Genomic DNA, 21,305 nt, shown 5'->3' with positions numbered 1-21,305 from the left:
GCTTCCTTGATGTTATTTAGTCTTTTTGTCCACGAGGAGATTGCTAAATACAATCTTAAGCCCCCGTTCCACTATGCCGTTCTCGCTACGATTTGACAATTTTCTCAGGTCGGGAAGGATCGGGGAAAAACCTGAGCCGATCTGGACACAGTACGATGTTAGAACACTCTAAGTACGCTGCAGTTACGACTACCAAGTGCTTGCTACGCTCTTACTACGATGATCGGGAATTAGACATTGCGATCTCTGCCGCTGCCGGTACGCTTTAGAACGATGTAGCTACGCTGTTAGTGCGATGTTGCCGATGTTATCCGATCAATGCACGCTGTATCTACGCTCTGAACGATCTATACGATCTTATCACGCTGTTACCCCGTTCAGAGAGCTGAAAAGTGCCCGATGTGCCCCGATGTACCCCGATTCGACTGTGGGTCAGCAGTCAGTCAACTTATTAGCATGCAGAACCGAAGAAATATACTGTGGACCTCGAAGATTCATTCTTCTTTTTTTTACTTTTGATTTTCAAAGTTGTTGTTGCTTCGTTATTCTCACTACTCTTTCTTCATCAGCGAGCCCGTGCTTCTGTGCCTCCAGTGCCCTGGTTATGACCCACCATTTCCCTCTCCTCTCCCCTCCTCCCCCCCCCCCCTTGTCCACCTCGGACTTACTACCTTCTTCACTACTATATCTTTCTATCCTCTCATCAATTTTTTCCCTACAAGAGAGCCGCTATGTGTTTGTTAATGTGCGTCCGTATGTGTGCATGTATGTGTGTATTACTCTGTCTGTCTTTTTTTTGCTACCGCTTAGGGAAATTTGTTGTTGTTTTTTTGCAATTATATATTTTTCTCTATGAGGGGACTGCATTCTAATACTACAAGCTCTGCTTTTTAGCAGTCCCCTCCATTTCCAGCAATATTTTGTATGCATTTACCACAGTGACGTAACTGTTATTTGTATCTCTGTTGATAATTTGCCTGTATCTCTTTTACAATGTTATTCTGTTCATCGCATTGTGGTACTGATTTCATGACGTCTGTGTATATGAGCGTTTCTTTGTATTTTTTATTATTTGTTTGTTGGAAGTGAAAGAAATCAACTTGAACTTGAACTTGAAGAGCCTCCTCACCTCACGGTTCTTTTGCAGCAATGCATTGTATAAACAAAGACGTGCTGATTTTTCAAAGGATTTTTCTTGATGTCCTTGCTTTTATAGTCCGTCTTCCTCCAGTTGTAGATGATTTCATATTCTTCAAAATTCTGCTATGTCCTCTTCCTCCTCTTTCAGCATCACGTGCAGTCTCTCTTTCTTCGCCTTTTGGGTAGCTGCTTCGCTGCTTTCTTCTCTTCTTTTTCTTCATCTCTTCTTCTTCTTCGAAAATTACAGCTAAAATTACTTCCCGTTCTTGTGCCGATGTTACTACGCTCAGAAAGACCTTGTTACGCTCATCCCGCTGCGTTTACGCCGTCATTACGCTCTCCCCGCTGCGTTTACGCTGTCACTACGCTCTCCCCGCTTGCCGTACGATTAAAAATATGTCAATTTTGATCGGGGAGATCGGGAAGAAATTTTGAACCGGTTCAAAATTTCTTCTCGATCTGAAAAACTGCCCGCTCCAACCCCGACCTCCACACGCTGCTGCTACGATGCTTCCGATCCCCGTACGCTTTTGCCGCTCTCTCCCGATCTGCTAGATCGGGACAGATCGGGGTCCAAATTGTGATAGTGGAACGGGGGCTTTAGCTTTTTAGCATGTTTCCTCCATTTCCTGCTACTTTAGTTTTAATTCAATTTTCATTTTCTTTTGTAATGCGTAATATTGTTAACTTCACTTATTTTTCTTTGTCTACATTGTATTGATATTGTGTTATTTTGTGTATGAAAATGTTTTGCATTGTTGGAAATGAAATAAACGAACTGAACTACCTGAACTGAACCTTACTCTCTATCAGAGTGCATGCTGTGTAATTTATGCAATTAAAGTTCAATATTTTGTCGAATTATAAGAATTATACTTTACTTTCTTCATGCGCATCGAAGTTTGTGAGAACTGACTCTTTTTTTACTCATAAAGGTATACTGACCTATAATATAATATTCCGTTCTTGATGTCTTGGTATAAATACTTGATAGAGGGAGTGGTTATTTCTTGCATATTTTAGGAAGAGTTTACCTCTGTGGCAAATCAACCATTACATATAATGATAGTGCGTTTTGGGCTAATTTTAGGATTTTAAAGTACATGAAATATTTAAAAAGAACGAACCATTTGTGTATCTGATATTAAATCTAGCTGAGAAAACATTATTGTGTGTGTGTGTATGTATGTGTGTGTGTGTACGAATAACAAGTAAGAAGATTATTCTATGTTACTGATTATGAACTGGTAAATTTGTTAATATGTTAATGCTACGTTATTTACATGATGCAAAGATGGTTGTGTAGGACTATACGTATTGCATATTATATATCTCTTCTGTGGATTTGATATTTCCACGCCAACAGCTCCAGATTGAGAAAACCTGTGTGCATACGTGCATGTATTTTTTTTTACTGTATATATAAATATTGTATACAGTACAGTTGTATACACACACACAATATATGTATATATATATATATATATAGAGAGAGAGAGAGAGAGAGGGAGAGAGATTATATGTAATCTCTCTCTCTCTCTCTCTCTCTATATATATATATATATACTGCTGCAACATGTGACCTTTCTGTTTTCTGTATTTTTATTTAGTGACATATATTCAATTGGATTTTTTGTTTTGTTTGTTTTAATCGGTTTCCCCAGATATAGTTGGTCTTAAAAAACATCCGTACTTTAAACTTCCCCTGATCTGATTACTCACGGGACCTGCGGCTGTACAAGCTAATGCTTTTACGCAGGCCCCATCATATTTTTTCGCATTATGACCACAGTTTAAATTCGCATGCATACAGACCTCGTGTTTATACCAAATCAAACTTCTGTACATTCTGATGAAGTCTCATCTAAATTATGTTTTGTATAATTTTCGTATTTATATACTTTATTGCGATATATGTGAGAAATATGAAAATAAAATTGAAATGAAAAAAAAAATATGTAGGCCCTATATACACTCAGCAAAAAAAGAAAGTAAACACTTTTTCAAGTACATATTTCTCATCAAACATTGATTTTGGCTAAAAGTTTTTGTATTATATACCATATTAAAGGTAATCTAATTGGCTATCAACCTGGTAGGTCAACAAAAAGTGAAAATTTACGCATGAGTGAACACGTTTGTTTTTCTCTTCCAGGTCACAAATGTAAAAATTGCAAAACTGAACTAGTTGCCATTCATGCTTACGTGCTCTTCCATATAACAATAAGAACAAACAACAACTTTCAAACAAAAAGAAACATGAATTAAGTTTTAAAAATAAAATTGTGATCTCTATGATATCTTTAAAGTCAAAAAGATTAATAAAGGCTAAAAATAGCGGGGGAAAATGAAAAATCTGTAAAATCTAAATTCAAATGAAATAAGGGAAAAAGCAATAATTAACAAAAATGGACAATATCTAGTTGTTGTTGTTTTTTTTTCAAATTAGGAGATTGTAAATTATGTTTGCTTCTTGAATTTGTCTTATGGATTCTTGAATTACTAAATTAACAGAAAGAAATAAAGAAATTCTGTTCATTTAATCATCTTTATGCATATTACTCCCTATGACATTTGAATTTGAGTTGACAGAAAATTCATATTTTCCCCCTTTAGTTTCCCACTTTGTTTTTATTAGAGGTTACAAAGAGATAAAGAGATCGAAAACTTATTTTTGCTATTTCATTCATGTCTCTCATTGGGTAATACTGGTCTCTTGTTGTCATTGTTATCGAGGAGGGCGTTTGCAAATTCGATTCAATTCAATTCAATCATAGTTTATTTCCAATCATCTGAAAGATAACGTGTCCATTTTTGCAATTTTTACTTTTGTGCTTTGGAGAACAAAAACAAATGTGTTCACTCATGCATAACTTTTCCTCCTGTATCATCCTATTAGCTTGATAGCCAATAAATTACCTTTAATATGGTATATAATACATCGATTTTCATTAAAATTTTCTATGACAAATATGAACTCGAAAAAGTGTTTACTTTTTTTTTTGCAGAGTGTATATTATACACTGTATGCATAATGTGTGCGTGATATCCACACGAAAATGCAATGTCATCTTTCAAGTACACGGGTGTGCAAATATCACGCCGCAGCTTGTCCAAATAGATTGAAGTATATATACTTCGAACTTCATGCCAGATTACCAGAACGATTCACCACGGTTGTTCACGGTTTGAAGTGGTCTCACCTGCAGTTATCATGGCGGACAACAAGCCGAAACTGACGTATTTCGCTGTGCGGAGTCTCGCCGAGGTTATTCGCCTCGCTCTGAGTGCAGCGAAAGTAGAGGTTAGTTCTTTATTCCCACTCGTGTCTTTTGTATTATTTTGTGTCTGCTTACATGTCTTGAATTTCTGGTCTTAACGCAAATTATGCTTTTCTATTGCTTGAGATGTACAAAGAAAGTCTCTTATGTATACTGGGGATGGTACTGTATTGGTGGAGATGAGAATTGGGCTTTTAACTTTTTGCGAGATACCAAGAAACCACTTATGATAATAGTACAGAACATACCATCTTAAGAGGAATTCAAAGTTCATTTGAAAAAATCAGGTTTGGAATGACTGAAACATCCAAAAACAAAGTAAAACAAAGCGATGGCAATAAAGTGTGGGTCCCACACTTTATTAGAATCATCATTTTTGGGGATATCTCAGCCATTTCAAAACCAATTTTCATCAAATAAACGTTGAATTCCTCATAGAATTACATGCTCTTTCATATTTCATAAGAGGTTTCACATTATCTCACCAAAAAATGTTAGAAACCTGAAATTAGTGCTCAACCAAAACTATACGATCCCTTTAATCACTGCTGATATGCGATGATGACTGCCGTACATTTTTTGTAATTGTGTAATATTGAACTGGAAAATATCCAATAACTTCCGAAATATCAGCTGCTCAGACCCAAACACTAAATAGACTGCAGCTTTTCACACATGTTACCCTGAACTGGTCTCAAATTCGAAGCTAATCATTGCAACATAACAGCTAAAATGCTCTGATATTTGATATTCTATTCTTATTTTTTTTCCCGACCTGCGTATCTTAATATAACTACATGTATATCTTTACAAATGACTTAAATAATCTCTATCAAATATAATAGCTATAAAAAAAACCTCGAATAATATGTTATCTACTCATTATTTATCTAGCGATCCACGTCCCACAAGCTTTGCTTTTTAGTGGATCACTATTTTCCATAATCGAATCTATTTTCCGCACGCCCATGAAGTATATATGTATTGTTCCTCCTAATTATTGTATATATATATAGATATATGTTGTTATATAATTTATCTCGGATACTACATGAATCTTTTGCAAATGTTTGAACAATATTATTTCATGACATGTATACTTTGTACTATGTTTTGATTTTCGTTGATTGGAAATAAACTATGATAACTATATGATAACTATGAAAAAAATCAGAATAGCGACAACGACGTTGTTTTGTGATTACCCACAGCATGCAGATTCCATTTTTTTATTTGAAGCAACTTTGATTTTGACCAGCAGTCATGAATTTCGATCATTTCCGGCAGAGTCATTGAGACTTCTATGGCAAACGTCTCTGCCTCTTTGATCGTTCTGATTCTTCACGTTTGTAATCCGTTGTGTCTTTAACACACAAAGACCAAATCATTTGGAATTCATTATACTCATTTGATGGAGCTATGTCATACCCCCTTTAACTCATTGTCATCAGTTATTGTAAAAAAAAAATCCCACAGTATCTGTAAATGCTTTCAATAGTGTATATGAGTATGTTTTTTTCAATGTGTGTGTAATATATTTGTAATATGCTTTGTATGGTAAGTGTGTATTTTGTATTTCCATTTCTTCGTATTTGATATTATACTTTTACATTCTAATTGGATACGGAAATAAAGAAAAACAACAACAACAACAGGGGGTCGCAGAACCTGTCGCAGAACCACCCCCTATTCCCTTTTTTTTTCGTGTTTGTATGATTATGCTTTCTATTATACGGTAAAATATGGGATCCCAGGGAAGAATAGTTGTATTTTGTAAATACGGCTGAATGGGCAATCCACCAGTATAGGCCGAATATATTTTTCTTGTATATTGTGCACTTTATTTGGATATAAAAATAAAGACAAGAAGAGGACACAGAGCCCGGATGACAGTAGCATCACCAAACGCACACACACACACACACACACACACACAGAAACAAACAAACATATAGTAATATACACTTTGGCTCTTAAAAGATTCGAACAAATCGAGAAAAGAAAACTAAAGCACACACACACACGCACACACACACAAATCATTACTGTCCGAGGATTCCGCTTTGGGTGGAGAAGGGGTAAGGATTTCATTGACCCTTGACCTTTACCATCCACCTCCCCCCTCAAAAAAAAAAGAAAAAAAAGAGAGCGGCACCTGTCATGATTGTGCATTTTCTTTTCTTGCCACTCCCTTCAGTACGAGGAGGCTTATTTGAGGTCCAGGGATCAGTTTGTACAGTTGATAACAGGTGAGTTTTTAATTAGTACCACATCAGTAAACATGAATTAAAAAAAAATTGTTATAATTTTTGCAAATCATACACGTAATACAGACAACAAATCTCTCTCTCATTCTCTCTCTCTCTCTGTCTCTCTACTGCTACTACTACTACTACCATAGTATACTTTACTGTTCTTCACATGCTAGTCAGTAAGGTATTCAGTCTTTTTTTCTTCTCTCTTTTTTTGTGCACATGGTAGTTATTTTCAGTCTGTCAAAGGAATAATTTGCTCCAGGTAAAAGCCAGCCTCATAAGAAAAAGTACAACTCTTGAAGCACAATTATTAACAATGAAAATTTGATCAAAATCGGGTAAATTTTTGACGTTATGAAATTGTGACGTCCATCGTCAATTTTCACTGACAATTCCTGAACAGACAATATGATTAAGTTTTGAAAGCAGAAAATTTTCATTTCGTCAGTTTTGCAAACGATCATTGGAAAATTGTGAGGGGATAAGATCAATGGCACACTCATTTGCATTAATTTCCCTCTTTTTATGCAATTTTCATCAAATTTTTAATTGTTTTCTTGCACTGTACTTTTTTTCGTAATTCATACCTACATACTACTTTGATTAGCATATAAAACAATATACATATAGACCCTGTTAGTAAACTCGTCGTCATGAATGCCTGTAATGCAGTTATTCGACTTCACAATCTACTATGATAGACGATTATTAAAAGGAATGAATAGAATGATTCCAGCAGAACAACTACGATCACACCTAGATAACACCAGCCTAGCAAATTCAGTTTTTGGTACTGTGATGAGAGAATAATTAAGCACACCTACAAACAAAGACGAAATCAGTTGAAGGGTTGTGTATAAGGAATATTAGTCTATTGATAAAATTTGAATATTCTAAATATTTGGTAAACCGAGCTTCTACCAGCGACTTAACAACTTTTGCATAAGATGATCACAGTCAACGACAGTCAGATATTTCTCGAGTAAGATTATTCTGCTTCACTTTCAATACTAATCTGTACGAAATTGCCCTTTGTACCACTATTCCTCCGTTAAGTGAATATGAATATGAACATAAATATGAATGTAAATATATAGATGATTTAGATTAATAGATACTTTATTTTCTGCAAATCAATAAATCAATCAACAATTCAATATACATAAGGCACATAATCATGAGCATGTGGGAAATATACAAAGTAAATTCAAGACAGAGTCATTTGACTTGCATAAACAAAGACATGAAATGAAAATAATGGTATAATATACAGTATGCAAATTTATGCAGCGGGGATTACAACAATTACGACTATGGAGCGATTGTGCAGAGGGCCGCCATTGTAAGCATAGCTTGAAAAGATGGCCGGCCCGAGGAAATTATATGTTTACATAAACATGTATAAACATGATTATATTATAATTACTTGTATTACGTATGTGTGTGTTGCTGATAAAATACCAAACATTTGCCTTCCCTGTAGGCCTATATTCATTCCAGTTCTGGGTATACACCTTCAAGAAACAGAGAGATAAAAGGGGGCGGGAGGGAAGGACGATGAATGATGTATTCGATACAAAGAGCAAGGTTCAATTTGGCGTACTTGATAAAAATGTTTTTCGTCACGCAGATGGGAAGCTGATGTTCAAACAGGTTCCCCTCCTGGAGATCGACGGGAAAACTCTGATTGGCAGTGACTGTACCCTCAGATACGTGTGTCGCACACGGGGACTGATGGGGAAGAACAGTGACGACCAGACCCTGTAAGAGCGGTGGCCTAACTAAGTGACAGTATACTCCTTGATTCAACTTTGTCCTTTTTTAGTTTTTCTTTTCTTGTTTCTGTCAATTGTTATTTTCATTAGAGATTATTGGGTAACCTGAGGGACAAGAACGCAGCGAAGTTATCTCTCTTTCTCTTGCTCTTTGTATATGTATATATATATATATATATATATATATATATATATACATACATACCTTTTTATTTACTTATCTATTTATTTATTCATTTAGAAATAATACTCCTCTCCTTGAGGAGTTTATGAAGCAAGAACATTTGGGTACCTGTAATCACGACCGTTTTTTTTTCATGGTATATGTCAGTTTATAATTGAAAATTCAAGTTTGTATTCTAAATTGAATTTTTGTTTTGGTTTGTTTTTCAAATGACATTAAGAATTTACATAATACCAGTAAACATTGAAGTGAAGTCATAACATTCTTACAAACGGTCCATCAACAAAGCACGCAAGATCGAATGACTGCCTTAGATTGTCTATTTTACCACCTCGTCCTCTCCCTATATACTTAAACGTTTTTTGTTTTTGTTTTTGTTTTTTTTACGCAGAATATCTTAACGGCTCCTCATCATAGCGTGCAAATTATTTTTATACATGTATCCTTGATGTTGTCTTTAGCATCGACATGTTGACCTCGGGGGCGAGAGATATGTTCAAGTTGGGGATCTTCAATTACAAGTTTAAACCGACGGAAGAGGCACGGGCGGAGTTCCTGGAAAAAGCAACCAAGGAATGCCGAGAACGTTACCTACCAGTGTTTGAAAGAGTAATTTATCTGTTTAAATACCAATTACCGTGATTAAGAAGTAAGGGAAAAACATTAAAATGAAATCATTTAATTAAACATTGAAATAATCTTAAACAAAACAGAACATTGACAGGTATGGCGAAGATGTTCGACACTATTACCCAATATCAAATGAAGTAGATTTTCCATGACACTGTATACACATTCATTAATGATTGCATCTGACATTCGGGTATATAACTACTTCTATCGTTGGATCGATTTGAAAAAAAAGTAAAATGTTAAAGTGTTATAGTGGCCCCATTCAGTAATCCATTTTTTTTCATTTGTTTCCATATCCAAATCATACATCTCAAAATATTAGTGGTCTTACATCAATTTCTCCTGGCCGCAGGCTACAGACAATGACAGAGCTATACCTTCGACGTCGAGCCGAATTTCGATACATATTAATAGTATGTGTTCCCAGCGATCAGTGTGAAAATGTGTATACTCTCATTTAGTATCAATATTGATACAGAAACTAGTAAATGGAGTAGAATGAGCATGTACAGTGATAATACAGAAACCAATAAATCAAATCAAATCTAATCAAAATCAATTGAATCAAATGTGACAAAAGATCTTAAGATGAGACTCCAATGCTCTTATCCCCCAGATCCTTACCGGTAGCAAGGCCGGCTTCCTCGTGGGAGATACGTTGACGATGGCAGACATCGTATTCTTCGACGCCGTCAGCTACTTACAAGAAGCCCCGAATCTCAAGCACACGATGACAGAGTTCCCGCGCTGTCAGGCAATTATCTTTAAATAAAGGGGTAGTATAGTTTTGGTTAAGATGGGGATTCTGTTTTTAACCTTTTGCGAGATGATTACAAACCACTTATATGAAATATCAAAGTGCATATTATTCTAAGAGCAATTAACAGTTTATTTGATGAAAATCGGTTCTGAAATGGCTGAGATATCCAAAAACAAAACCTTGTTTGACTTTGTTTTTTGATATCTCAGCCACTTCAGAACAAATTTTCATCAATAAACGTTGAATTCCTCTTAGAATTGTATGCTCTTTGATATTTCATATGGGCCTAAGTGGTTTCTAATCATTTCGTAAAAGTAAGATTTATGTTTCAATAATATGAATAAATAAATAAATAAGAATAAAACTTGAATCCCCACGTCAACCAAAATCATGTACCATACCTTTAACACTGATTTTAGTTTAAATGTAAAAGCAAGCAATGCTTAAAATTTTTGTTTCCTATTGTGACAACTATTTCGCATAGATGTAGGCCTACTTAACTTCAAACGACTAAAAGCAAATTTTCAAGTTAGCGCATCATTAGAAATCTATATCATATATCTTAAAGTACGTGGTATTATTTTGATTTCTACCTTATTCGTATTCATATTCACATTCGTATTCATGTTCATATTCATTAATTTTCATCCTTCTAATCCAAAGGAGATCCGTGCGTGAGTCTGCGTACGTCTGATATACGTGTGACACCAAAACCTGTAGGTGTGGGGACAATGAATATCAATTTCACTTCAATCAACTAAAAACAAAGCTTTGCTAACAATGAATTATAACAGAATCTATGGAACGTTAGAAATCTGCGTGAATCACGGCACGTATAAAATATTACTTTGATTTTACATTTTGTAATCCCATAGGAGCAGATTTTAATTCATGACATTTTGAAGGAAAATTTTCTTTTGGAGTAGTTTTACGAATGTAGCCTCCTAAACCCAGATTAAAGATCGATCGATTAGACAGCGTTAATTGCAGAAAAATGAGGAAAATTTAGCATACATAAAACTATACATTCACGTGTGTGTGTGTGTATGTGTGTGTGTATGTGTGTTGAGAGAGAGAGAGAGAGAGAGAGAGAGAGAGAGGAAGAGGGAGAGACAAACAGACAGACGGGGGCAGACATAATATATACATAACTTTACTTATTCATGATTTTATTTACTGTTTCATCATTGGACCTTACATTTTCCGTTTCTCGATGCTTCTCCGCAGGCTTTCATCGCACACTTTTCTCAGCAGCCGGGCATCAAGGAGTACCTGGCTAGCCCGAGGCGGTTGCCCCATATGGACGACGACATGGTGGCAGAAGTGAAGCAAGTAGCCTACACTGGAAAACGTTGAAAGTTACAAAAAAAGGAAGTCGGGGTATAGAGGACGTCGAACGCCAATATTGTGATGAGATGACGAGTGGAGGATTCACGAAGATATAGGGAGGGTATAAATTTTCGGTTACAGCTCGTTATTCCGAAGGTTCGTTATTCCGAAGGCTCTTTATTCCTAAGATTCGTTACTCCGAAGGTTCATTGTTCCGAATTTCGTTTTCGGGTTAACCAATCTTCGGAGTAACGAACCTTCGGAATAACGCCACAAATTTTCGGATTAACGAACCCTTTTTCATTTTCGGATTAACGAACCTCGAGGTATAGGGAATTTGCGTGTGTCGGATTAACGACCCTTCGGAATAACGAACCTTCGGAATAGCATAGCGAACCTTCGGAATAACGAACAGCACCCAAATTTTCATGTACTTGTTCAAGCTACAGCGTTCAAGTTATACCCACTTTACTCGTTTAATTCGACGTATCGAAATTTTGGTAGTAAAACAAAACGCCAAAAATACTTAAGCATGATAAGGCTCAAAGTTTCCCATTATGTGTCTTTACCAAGCGTAAACTCTTTAAAAAAATGTGGCAGAAGTCGAGTTTTGGAATTATAGGAAATGTAAGAACTCTACTCTCAAATTCTTCCATGTATACTGTAAACAGACCATGGGTTTCATTTTCAAAAGCTAAATATCTGCAATGATAAAGGATATTGGAAGTCAGGATAAGTCAAAACTTATCTATACAAAGTAGCCTATGACTGTTAATTTGAAGTCATTTCTCAGTAGTACTGGCAACTCTGACCTTTTACGTACACTTAAGAAATAGTAATTGTAGAGTAATATATTGTGTTTGGTAAATTGTAATTTTTATTGCTGTATTTTGTATTATGGTATAATTTGTTTGTTTGTTTGTAAAGCGCATTGAAATTCTTTTCAAGTCTAAAATGCGCTATATAAGAATTTGTTATTACTATTATCATTATTACTATAATTATTATTATTATTATTATTATTATTATTATTATTATTATTATTATTATTATTATTGGGTAGTCCTGTGAAGTAGAAAAGCGATTTCAAATTTCCTTTCCACTGACAGACGTCCCACAAAGATATCGACAGGGAATAACGGGAACAATAATAATTATAAAAAAAGGGGAGCAATTAAAAAACCCTCCTGTGGCTTCCAATACATAGAACATGTTTTGAAAGACCAATTTATTTTTGTTATGAAAACATTAAGCAAAGGAACGGTAATGAGTCGACTGCCGCACTGAATGACATTGAACCATTAACATGATTTAAAGAAAGTGATTGCATCGTTACAGCCCTTAATGTTTGTAAACATGTACTTCTATTCTAGCTCACACTGCGTCATTGTCCTGCTAAATTTAATCACCTCCAGTAATATTGTAATGTACAAACAGTATAATGGATATCATGAGACCACTAATGATTATCTATATCCTATTTTTCTCTGATCTGGTCATAGTGGTGACGTTGAGGGCGTGATTAATAGTTCATTAAGATTTATGATATGATGGATTAACCATCTGTCTTTTTTCTTGAATGGACAAAGAAAGAAGTAGTTTTTTTTTTCAGAATTATAGCATCTGATTATTTCGATATTCATAAAGCATTTTATCGTCCTATTTCAGTTTTGTTCAAGTGTATTGATACGTATGTAGTGAAATGTGTAGAGAGGAGCGACAATCTGCATTATGATATGCTTTATTTCGATAGTTTTATATGGAACATAATGGTTGGTGTGTGCACATCGCAAACGACAGTACATACATAACTTCACACAAAAGAATGCACATAATTACACTGGCCATGAGCACTGACACAACCTCATAATAATACACACACACAAACACACAAATATGCCTACAAACACGCACACAGTTACATACACCAATATACACATGCACATGCATGCGCTCATACAGAAACATAAGGTTAAAGTATATTCTTTCCTATAATACTATTCTATCAGACGACATGGTGAAAGTCGAAAGAAATTAAGATAAAGAGGAAATGTGCCGAAGCATTCTGCAAAGAGGGTAGGCCTACCGTCTCCATACACTTGAGGAGAACATTCTACAGCACGAAGGTACCACGTGAGACAATAGTTATGAAAACAGAATTCATCTCCACCTTGACTAATAAAAAAAAAAAGAGTGAAGTGAAACAATCAGAACAGCGAAACCTGCCAAAAAGGAGGACAAAATCTCGCAGAAAAACAGAAATATCCAATTTTTTGCAAGGAATGATACCATTCATTATCACTTTGGGTGACATGAAAATTGAATAAAGCAATGTCATCGCCTCACACGTATTTGACTTGTTTGACAGAGAAAACATTATAAATCTCGATTAGGTTTAATTGTAGCCAACCCTTAGAAAATGAGAAAACCCAACACATCGAAAAAAGAAAAAAACACACGATGTATTTCATTAACTTTCGGTTTTAATGAAAATACAAGTCATCAGTAAGTATCGTACTTAAAAAAAGAGAGAAATATGGACAAAATTCAAGTCATCAATCAGTATCGTACACAGAAAAAAAACCCCGAATATGGACATTATGGATATCAACTGCAAAACACACTTTTGCTTAGATGTAAAACAAATTAAAAACTGTGGTAAAATAGATGAACGCTGGAAATTGTTCCATGTATTTGGAAAGTGAGATTTGACTTTATAATATACGTACTTGTTTTGAACGTGTTTGACTTTATTTCCTGTCTTTTCTTTGGGAATAGATTTAAGGATAACAACGCATGGAAGCAAACGGGTGATGGAATTTAGTTTCCATGCATGGAACGTTGCCACTGAGCACACAAACTTGTAATAACCCAACGTAGCTCTCAGGGTAAAATTCACTGTGAATAGATACCTTTACGAATAATATTACAGCCATCCATGAAATAAAACAAAGTGTAATACTAATGAAAATGTTTATAATCCCGATAGTAATAACACTAACTTTGATAACACTGTCTTGATAATGATAATGATAATGATGATGATGATGATGATAATAATGATAATAACAATAATAATAATAATAATAATAATAATAATAATAATAATAATAATAATAATAACAATGGTGAGCTCTTAGTAGTCCTTGGATAGCTTCTCCGGTGTAAGCAGAGGGCGCCCCGTCTTTATCTTTCTAACCCGAGCATTGCAAGGAATAATTTAGTTATCTTTGTACCTTGGTCAAGAGGGACATTCTGTTATATCCGATGATGCAAGGAAGGGCAGGGTTCGATTTTAGGACTGCCTATTTAAAGTTCTAATTTCCTCTCTCTCTGCCCCTATACATTGAATATAAAGGTTGGGCCTGCGTATTAAAAAGAGCAATTTGATAATGAAATTCACAGATCTCACACGCACTTTAACCGACGGGGTTACATTACAGTGTTACATTGCTATGTCATTCGTATAAATACGTATGTATCGATGGCCTGGAAGAGACAAGGGAAAACTTTAAAAAGTAAGCGACTGACTTGGCAAATGAGATTTTATGATCTACTTTGGCAATACACGTACGTGGTACAAACGTTTAAACTGAAGTAATTGGAAACACCGGCAGAAAGTCATTTTGAGCCTTTTCAAAGTTATTCTATAATGTAGCAAAGGATTGCTACCTTGCGTTATTTCAGTTTCATCACACTCATCACGAAACCAACGTCAACCATGTCAACGCAGTATCTAAGCATTCCAGTGAAGAGAGTGCTGAAAAATACAATTGCATAAAAACAAAGAATCCCCTGCATTTCAAACAAATCTAATTTCGGATTTCCCCTATCCCATTCTGGGTCTAACTGTCATTCTAAAAGACAAGCAGTCAGTGGAACCTGATATGAACGAAGATTCAGGAAAGGATTTAGAATAAACAGCGTCTTTCTTGTCTTCGAAATATGATTTACCGCATTAACTGCACGATACTAAATTCGCCAATAAAAGATAACAGTATTGGGATGCTTCATTCTTTATTTTCAAGAATGCAAAATAAGAATAAAATCATGATTCTGTTGAAAACAATCATAAACATCAGCAATCGTAAATGCACGGAATTTATTTAGGAATGTGACATAAATCATGTTAATCAGCACAGGCTAGTCTCAGAAAGAGTGAGCGAAAATTACTGGATCAATGATACTATAGGCAGCGAGCGTGGCAGTCCTCGCAGTCCGTGCCGAGGGTGCACAGGCTGGGCGAGACGGACCCGTGGCCCCCGTCCTCGCAGATCCCGTTCTTGCGACTGAAACAGATGTCCGAACACTGGATCTCTGTGGATGCGGGATCGGCAAGCGGTGAGGGTGAGGATGAGGAGGAAGAAGAAGAAGAAGAAGAAGAAGAAGAAGAAGAAGAGGAGGAGGAGGAGAAGAAGAAGAAAAAGAAGAAAAAGAAAAAGAAGAGGAGGAGGAAGAGGAGGAGGAGGAAAAGGAATAGGAAGAGGAGGAGGAAGAAGAAGAGGAGGAGGAAAAGGAGGAAGAGGAGGAGGAGAAGGAGGAGGAGGAGGAGGAGGAAGAGGAGGAGGAGGAGGAGGGGGAGGGGGCGGGAAGGAGGGGAAGGAGGAAGAAGAAGAGGGAGGGAGGAGGAAGATTAGAAAGAGAAGGAGGAGGGGAAGAGGGGAAGGTGAAGAGAAGAGAAGGTGAGAGACAATGTCGGTCATAAGTTTTTGGGCTTACTCGCGTATCTGAGTGCTCTGTAAGGTCAGACCTAAACATGGATAAGAGGATGTGCTTGACTGTTTTGTATATAGGGCCTACGCTAATTTAAAAATTTCGAAGTCAACATTGAATGTGTATGATCTTCCATGACAAACTTTCCAGATATTCTTTCCTATCACCACGATATTACCATAAAATGTGTTTGAATTTTACCACAAGAGAAGTGACCAAGCACTGTCGTAGTACCCTCTTAGATTGTGACCAGCACAACATGACCGTCTGGCGGAAGCTCGGTGGTCTACGCGCCTCCCCGGTGGTCATAGGAGGTCGTTGTTTCGAATCAAGCCCGAGTATGTATGCCCATGATTTTCAATCATGGCTATAGTACTTTAGAACATCGAGTACCTCGGTGCTTATGCAGGTCATAACCTGTTTCAACCGGACTATGATTTAATTCAATGATCACAGATCAAGAAAAGATGATGTTTCATAGTTTATTAGGCTTATCTCTTGTTTTAGTTGAAGTTGAATCTTGATGAGCAAACATAACGATTTAGTCGAAACCCCCATCATACTTTTTTCAATAATCATTATCTAGGAGATTCAATTATTTCAGTCATAACTGTCTTCTTCCCTTTGAACCCATGCTCGAGTCGGCCGCTCAAAAATAGTTTACAGTACTTGCCAAAGTGGTCCTACACTTCGAGGACAGAAAAACACTTGATTCATGTCTTTTTACATAACGACAAGCCACTCTCTATTAAAGGAAGGTATGTCTTTATAATGTTAATTATACTTTTCGCCATCCCTACTTTTATAAAAGATGAGTGATATGATAATGATAAAGACATGGGAATGTGCTAAAAGAAATTGAACAAATATTGAAGAAATAAAAATCAAAGTAACTCGATTGCGCATATCCGAGTATCAATCTGAAATATCAATTTCTAAAGAACTATACTCGGAGATTACACAATATCAGTTTTATTTGTTGGAATTGATAGGGCATGTATCAAAATCGGCTTTCCAGGAGGATGCAACTTCAAACACCTTCACAACATACAGCAGGATCGGGGGGGGGGGGGAGGTTAGGGGGTTAACCTCCCTCCCCCTCGGGCTGCCAAGTGAAAAATGGTTGTATAGAAAAACGCCATCATGTGTCCAGATCCACGCAGTGTGTCTCTACAGCACCCGTGCGCTCATCCCAACGTTGCCACAGTTGCGGAGACCTTGTGCAGATTGTATATTCACACTTTTGCTGACATTTATTTCTTGAGTGCATTTAGTTGTGCTTCATAATTCTTTTTTAAGCAGGGACCTACTATTAATATAGTCTATACTATGAACGGAGGGTCTTTCTTTGATCCCATCATCACCGCTACCCGATTATGAGCATCTTGATCGATGAGTACATTCTGATGTTCGGAAAATGACGATTGTGTATTATAAAATGGGTTCAAGAATGTAGCCAATTGGAAGCGCTGAAATGAGTCACATGTGCGTGCATTAATTTTTACTATCATGCACGGCCTAGCAAAAAAGCGTAAAGTCACTGACGTCACAATGTTTACACTAGCAGTGCGCACTTAATCAGTTGTTACAAGTGCGTCGCGCGCTACCATACGCGCTGTCAATCCTGTAAACAACTTCTCGTTCGGGCTGCCAGCCGGCCTTTCTTGTGCACAACAATCATGTGGCGTACGTATAGACGTCTACGCTAATACGTACAGTACTTACATGTGCGGGATTTCCGAGTGCGACGTGCGTAAATGTTTGGGACGAACATCCTCGGACGTCTTGACCCACGAAGGTACGTGAAAAACGCTGACAAATGCTGTTATTTTTTGAATTTTCGACCCATTTTATAAAACAAATGATGCACAGGATTATTTCGTGGCGTTAGTGGAGGCGTAGCTCACTCTCGGGTATTTACAATGTAGTGCAACATGCACTCGGCTTCGCCTCGTGCATGTTTCACTACATTGTAAATACCCTCGAGTGCACTATACGCCTACACTAACGCACTCTATCCTGTGCATCATTTGTATAATCATGCATTATTACTGACAAATGAAACGTTTCCATCATTTCGGTCTATTTGGCCGAGGCGCCTTTTCAGACTCAACTGCCTTTGGATAAAAACACCAATGATAGGGGGGGGGGGGGCAGCAAACCTCAAAACATGACAGATTTTGCGTCACAAAATTACTAATTATTAAAGTGCATGGAAATGTATTGTGGACACGCAGGTAACGTTGCTTCATCGTTCATTTTTGTTCATGGTAAGACATACATGTCGTGTACCGTAACTTTCCATGTTTACTCTGAAACAATGTGCGAGAAATTAGAAAAATTATATTACAAATCACAATCAACCTTTCAAAATATTTGCTTTTTTTCTCGTAAAGTACGCGCATTTAGCAAAGTAAATTGGCTGAGCAAGGATTTCCTAATAAACAACTGCACATGCATTTTTTTTTTAATTTCAAAGAATTATTGTTTTCTGTGCATGTAGTTTTTAGATTTCTCAAAGCGCCGTCTTTTTTAATCCAGGCTGGATGGCTGCGGGCGGTCATGATGAGATCAAACAAGGAAAGCTTGTTTAAAATGTTATTGTGACGCTTTTGACAGAAACAGGTGTTTGAATGAATTAACTAGTGATGTATGTCCACGTGTAGTGGGCCCGTGGTTTTATCATCAGGGGGAATATAACTTCATTTAATTAATAAACTACCAAAATGTAAGCCATATCACAGTGTATCAAGTGAAATAAAAAATAAAATCTTCGGACTGCTCAGAGAGATAGCGGCTTCAAGCACCGACCATCAAAGGCTCAATTCAATGCACTTGTCGGGATTCTTTTGCCCATGGGCCATCAATGATAGCAAACTGGCTGCTGTTTGAATGATTATTTAGCCGGTTGGAACCCCGGCAATTATCGAACCTCCTTGGATTTACTAATAACTATTGACAATTACATACCGAACCCTTCGGTGGAGTTGCATACGTGGCACACATCACCGTCCCAGTCGTCCATACACTCGCACTCGAAGTCGGGCACGGCGGAGCTACCCGAGCCGACTCGTACGTCCACGCACTGGCCCCCGTTGTGACACGGACTCGAACTAGCATAAGTGATGTTGGTGATGACATTGATATAATATTGATAATTGAATAAAAATATGGATACGTCATAAAAACACACATGCATACAACGAGATCTTAACATTAAACTTGAAAATTGATAAGTATAAAGTAAGCTCCATAATGTCATTCAAATTATGCATGCATTGTAATAATCACATAAATGTATCTTGATCCATTTCTGTATTGACAGTTGCAGTTTTGTTATTTAACGGTGCGTCAATCAGAAAGTGAAAAAGATTTTGTTATTCCGAAGCTAGTTGGTTAATTCGAATACGAAATAAGGTGCCTAAGTGTTGGTATAGTACGCAAACTCCAGTTTATTTTCTGATCAACGGGTCCTTTTTCATTTTCGGATTAACGAAGCTTTGCTATAACAACCTTATTGCATTTCCAGGTGAATTTGAGATCATTGTGTAATATTCATGGCCAAGACTAATAAGGGGTTTCACAGATCCACTTTATGCATGAGTAGAAAAAAAAGGTCATTATCATTTGTACGATCAGGCAGGTTGGTTTTGGGGTGCACTGAGATAAGCATCTGTGATGTAAAATTATTGTTCATACTAATAATCCTTATAAATAATGCTTGTTAGCACAACCGCCTGACAACAAGCCTGATATTTGGCAATATTGATATAAAAGGGTCGTTGATGCATTCAACACAAAACAGTGAAATGGATGTCTGCCGAAATGTCAATCGACGGCCCATTCTAGTCACCTGATCTGGAACAAGCACGTTCATTCTTAGTTTGAACATGGATTCCAGAAATCGTACGTACAGGGCAAGCTCATGCATGCATTGTGCCGCTTTGAAAACGGGTAAAATACCTAACCAAATGAGAGAGAGAAAAAAAACCCAAAGGTCATTAGATTTGTACCAATGTGCAGCTGAGCTGACTGAGCACTTAAAAATGATTGGTACCTTGCCTACGCAAGGGGGCGGCATTTTCCTTTTTGTATATGAACAGAATTAGCTACTGCATATAGGAAACACACACCTCGTGGGGTACATGTTAGCACTTCTAATCAGACGGCTTACAAACTTTCTTTAACTATTATTTCTTAGCAATAACACGACTTTTCAAACTGATAAATAAGAGATATAATCAGTGGGGGGAAAAGAAATTAATATAATGCATCTATGTTTCACATCTAAACGAATTATAATGACCTTGATTTGAAGTATCACGGGACGAGTTAATGATTGATAATCTTGGGTCACAGCTAACTGTACGACCTTGACATTTTTCTCGACTTGTACAGTAATGCACCAGTACAAAAACAAATTCACACGTGTATACACACCTGCACGGACACACCCTGAATGGTGGTGTCGGGGCGGGGGTGTGTCTCTTCGTGAGAAGAGCGGACCGGAAGGTGGGCGTGGCTTGTGTTGAGGCGTTCTGGATGCTGTCCAGCCAAAGTAAGGCGCTGAACACCGCTACAGCAATACTGCACACGGCAAGGCGTACGTCCATGTTGAGATGTATTATGGCCGATGGAAATATTTCTATATTACACAAAAAAGGTAGAGTTATAGACACACAAGAGGCATAAAATTGCATCTGTATGGAATTAATGCCCTCTGCGAGTTGATAAAGGAAATACAGGTATCGTTGACGTCTAACAACACTAAACTGTTAACATTGGTTAAAGAGTTCCACTTGTACACTAATTAACCCATGCATCTTACCTGGCCATAATACGACCATGACGACTCCAGAATCCAGCGGAGGCCTCACCTTTTTATCACCCCAGTAAGCAACTCCAATAAACATATGGACTAGTTCAGAAACATTTCCAGTAATGTTGATATTAGACCTACTTAGGTATAGATCTACTAGTCTCAATCTATATGTTTTGTTTTGGTTTGGTGTTGTTGTTGTTGTTGTTGTTGTTGTTGTAGTTGTTTTTTGTTTTGTTGTTTGTTTGTTTGTTTGTCTGTTTGTCGTTTTTGTTTTTTTTTTTTTTGGGGGGGGGGGGGGGGGGGCAAACCGGAACTCTTAAGAAACAGGATTACCACTCTTAGTTGTACAGTTGTACAATAATACTTTTCTTCGAAATTAAGAAGATATTCATTGTATCGATGACTGGTAACAA

General features: G+C 36.9%; 2 protein-coding genes across 2 annotated transcripts; one reads left to right on the top strand and one right to left on the bottom strand.

Moving 5' to 3' along the window:
* The first annotated feature begins 4,312 nt into the window (after nucleotides 1-4,312).
* Nucleotides 4,313-12,559, top strand: LOC139725629 (glutathione S-transferase A3-like). Its single transcript, XM_071636718.1, has 6 exons — nucleotides 4,313-4,444; nucleotides 6,619-6,670; nucleotides 8,307-8,439; nucleotides 9,097-9,244; nucleotides 9,885-10,022; nucleotides 11,256-12,559. Exons 1-6 carry the CDS (start codon nucleotides 4,355-4,357, stop codon nucleotides 11,382-11,384), a joined length of 690 nt encoding a protein of 229 aa, XP_071492819.1. The 5' UTR covers nucleotides 4,313-4,354; the 3' UTR covers nucleotides 11,385-12,559.
* Nucleotides 12,560-15,543: 2,984 nt separating this feature from the next.
* Nucleotides 15,544-20,683, bottom strand: LOC139725673 (uncharacterized). Its single transcript, XM_071636764.1, has 3 exons — nucleotides 20,511-20,683; nucleotides 19,041-19,183; nucleotides 15,544-15,674 (listed from the first exon to the last, which is right to left on the bottom strand). The coding sequence occupies exons 1-3, from the start codon at nucleotides 20,681-20,683 to the stop codon at nucleotides 15,544-15,546; spliced, it is 447 nt and encodes a 148-aa protein (XP_071492865.1).
* Nucleotides 20,684-21,305: the final 622 nt, after the last annotated feature.

This window comes from Diadema antillarum, unplaced genomic scaffold (assembly GCF_040938485.1).
Source record: "Diadema antillarum isolate AM-2024a unplaced genomic scaffold, OU_Dant_1.0 seq00000053_RagTag, whole genome shotgun sequence".
Lineage (NCBI taxonomy): Eukaryota > Metazoa > Echinodermata > Echinoidea > Diadematoida > Diadematidae > Diadema > Diadema antillarum.
The sequence above is the reverse complement of the archived record's forward strand: the minus strand, read 5'-3'. Positions and strand labels throughout refer to the sequence as shown.

What these genes read in the sequence shown, in the direction of transcription:
- LOC139725673 (XM_071636764.1), bottom strand. Translation starts at nt 20,683, where the DNA reads ATGGACGTACGCCTTGCCGTGTGCAGTATTGCTGTAGCGGTGTTCAGC. An exon ending in TTCAGGGTGTGTCCGTGCAG is followed by an intron (nt 19,184 to 20,510) that starts GTGTGTATACAC and finishes CACTTATGCTAG; the next exon opens with TTCGAGTCCGTGTCACAACG. An exon ending in CAACTCCACCGAAGGGTTCG is followed by an intron (nt 15,675 to 19,040) that starts GTATGTAATTGT and finishes CCGCATCCACAG; the next exon opens with AGATCCAGTGTTCGGACATC.
- LOC139725629 (XM_071636718.1), top strand. Translation starts at nt 4,355, where the DNA reads ATGGCGGACAACAAGCCGAAACTGACGTATTTCGCTGTGCGGAGTCTC. An exon ending in GTTTGTACAGTTGATAACAG is followed by an intron (nt 6,671 to 8,306) that starts GTGAGTTTTTAA and finishes TTCGTCACGCAG; the next exon opens with ATGGGAAGCTGATGTTCAAA. An exon ending in CAGAGTTCCCGCGCTGTCAG is followed by an intron (nt 10,023 to 11,255) that starts GCAATTATCTTT and finishes GCTTCTCCGCAG; the next exon opens with GCTTTCATCGCACACTTTTC.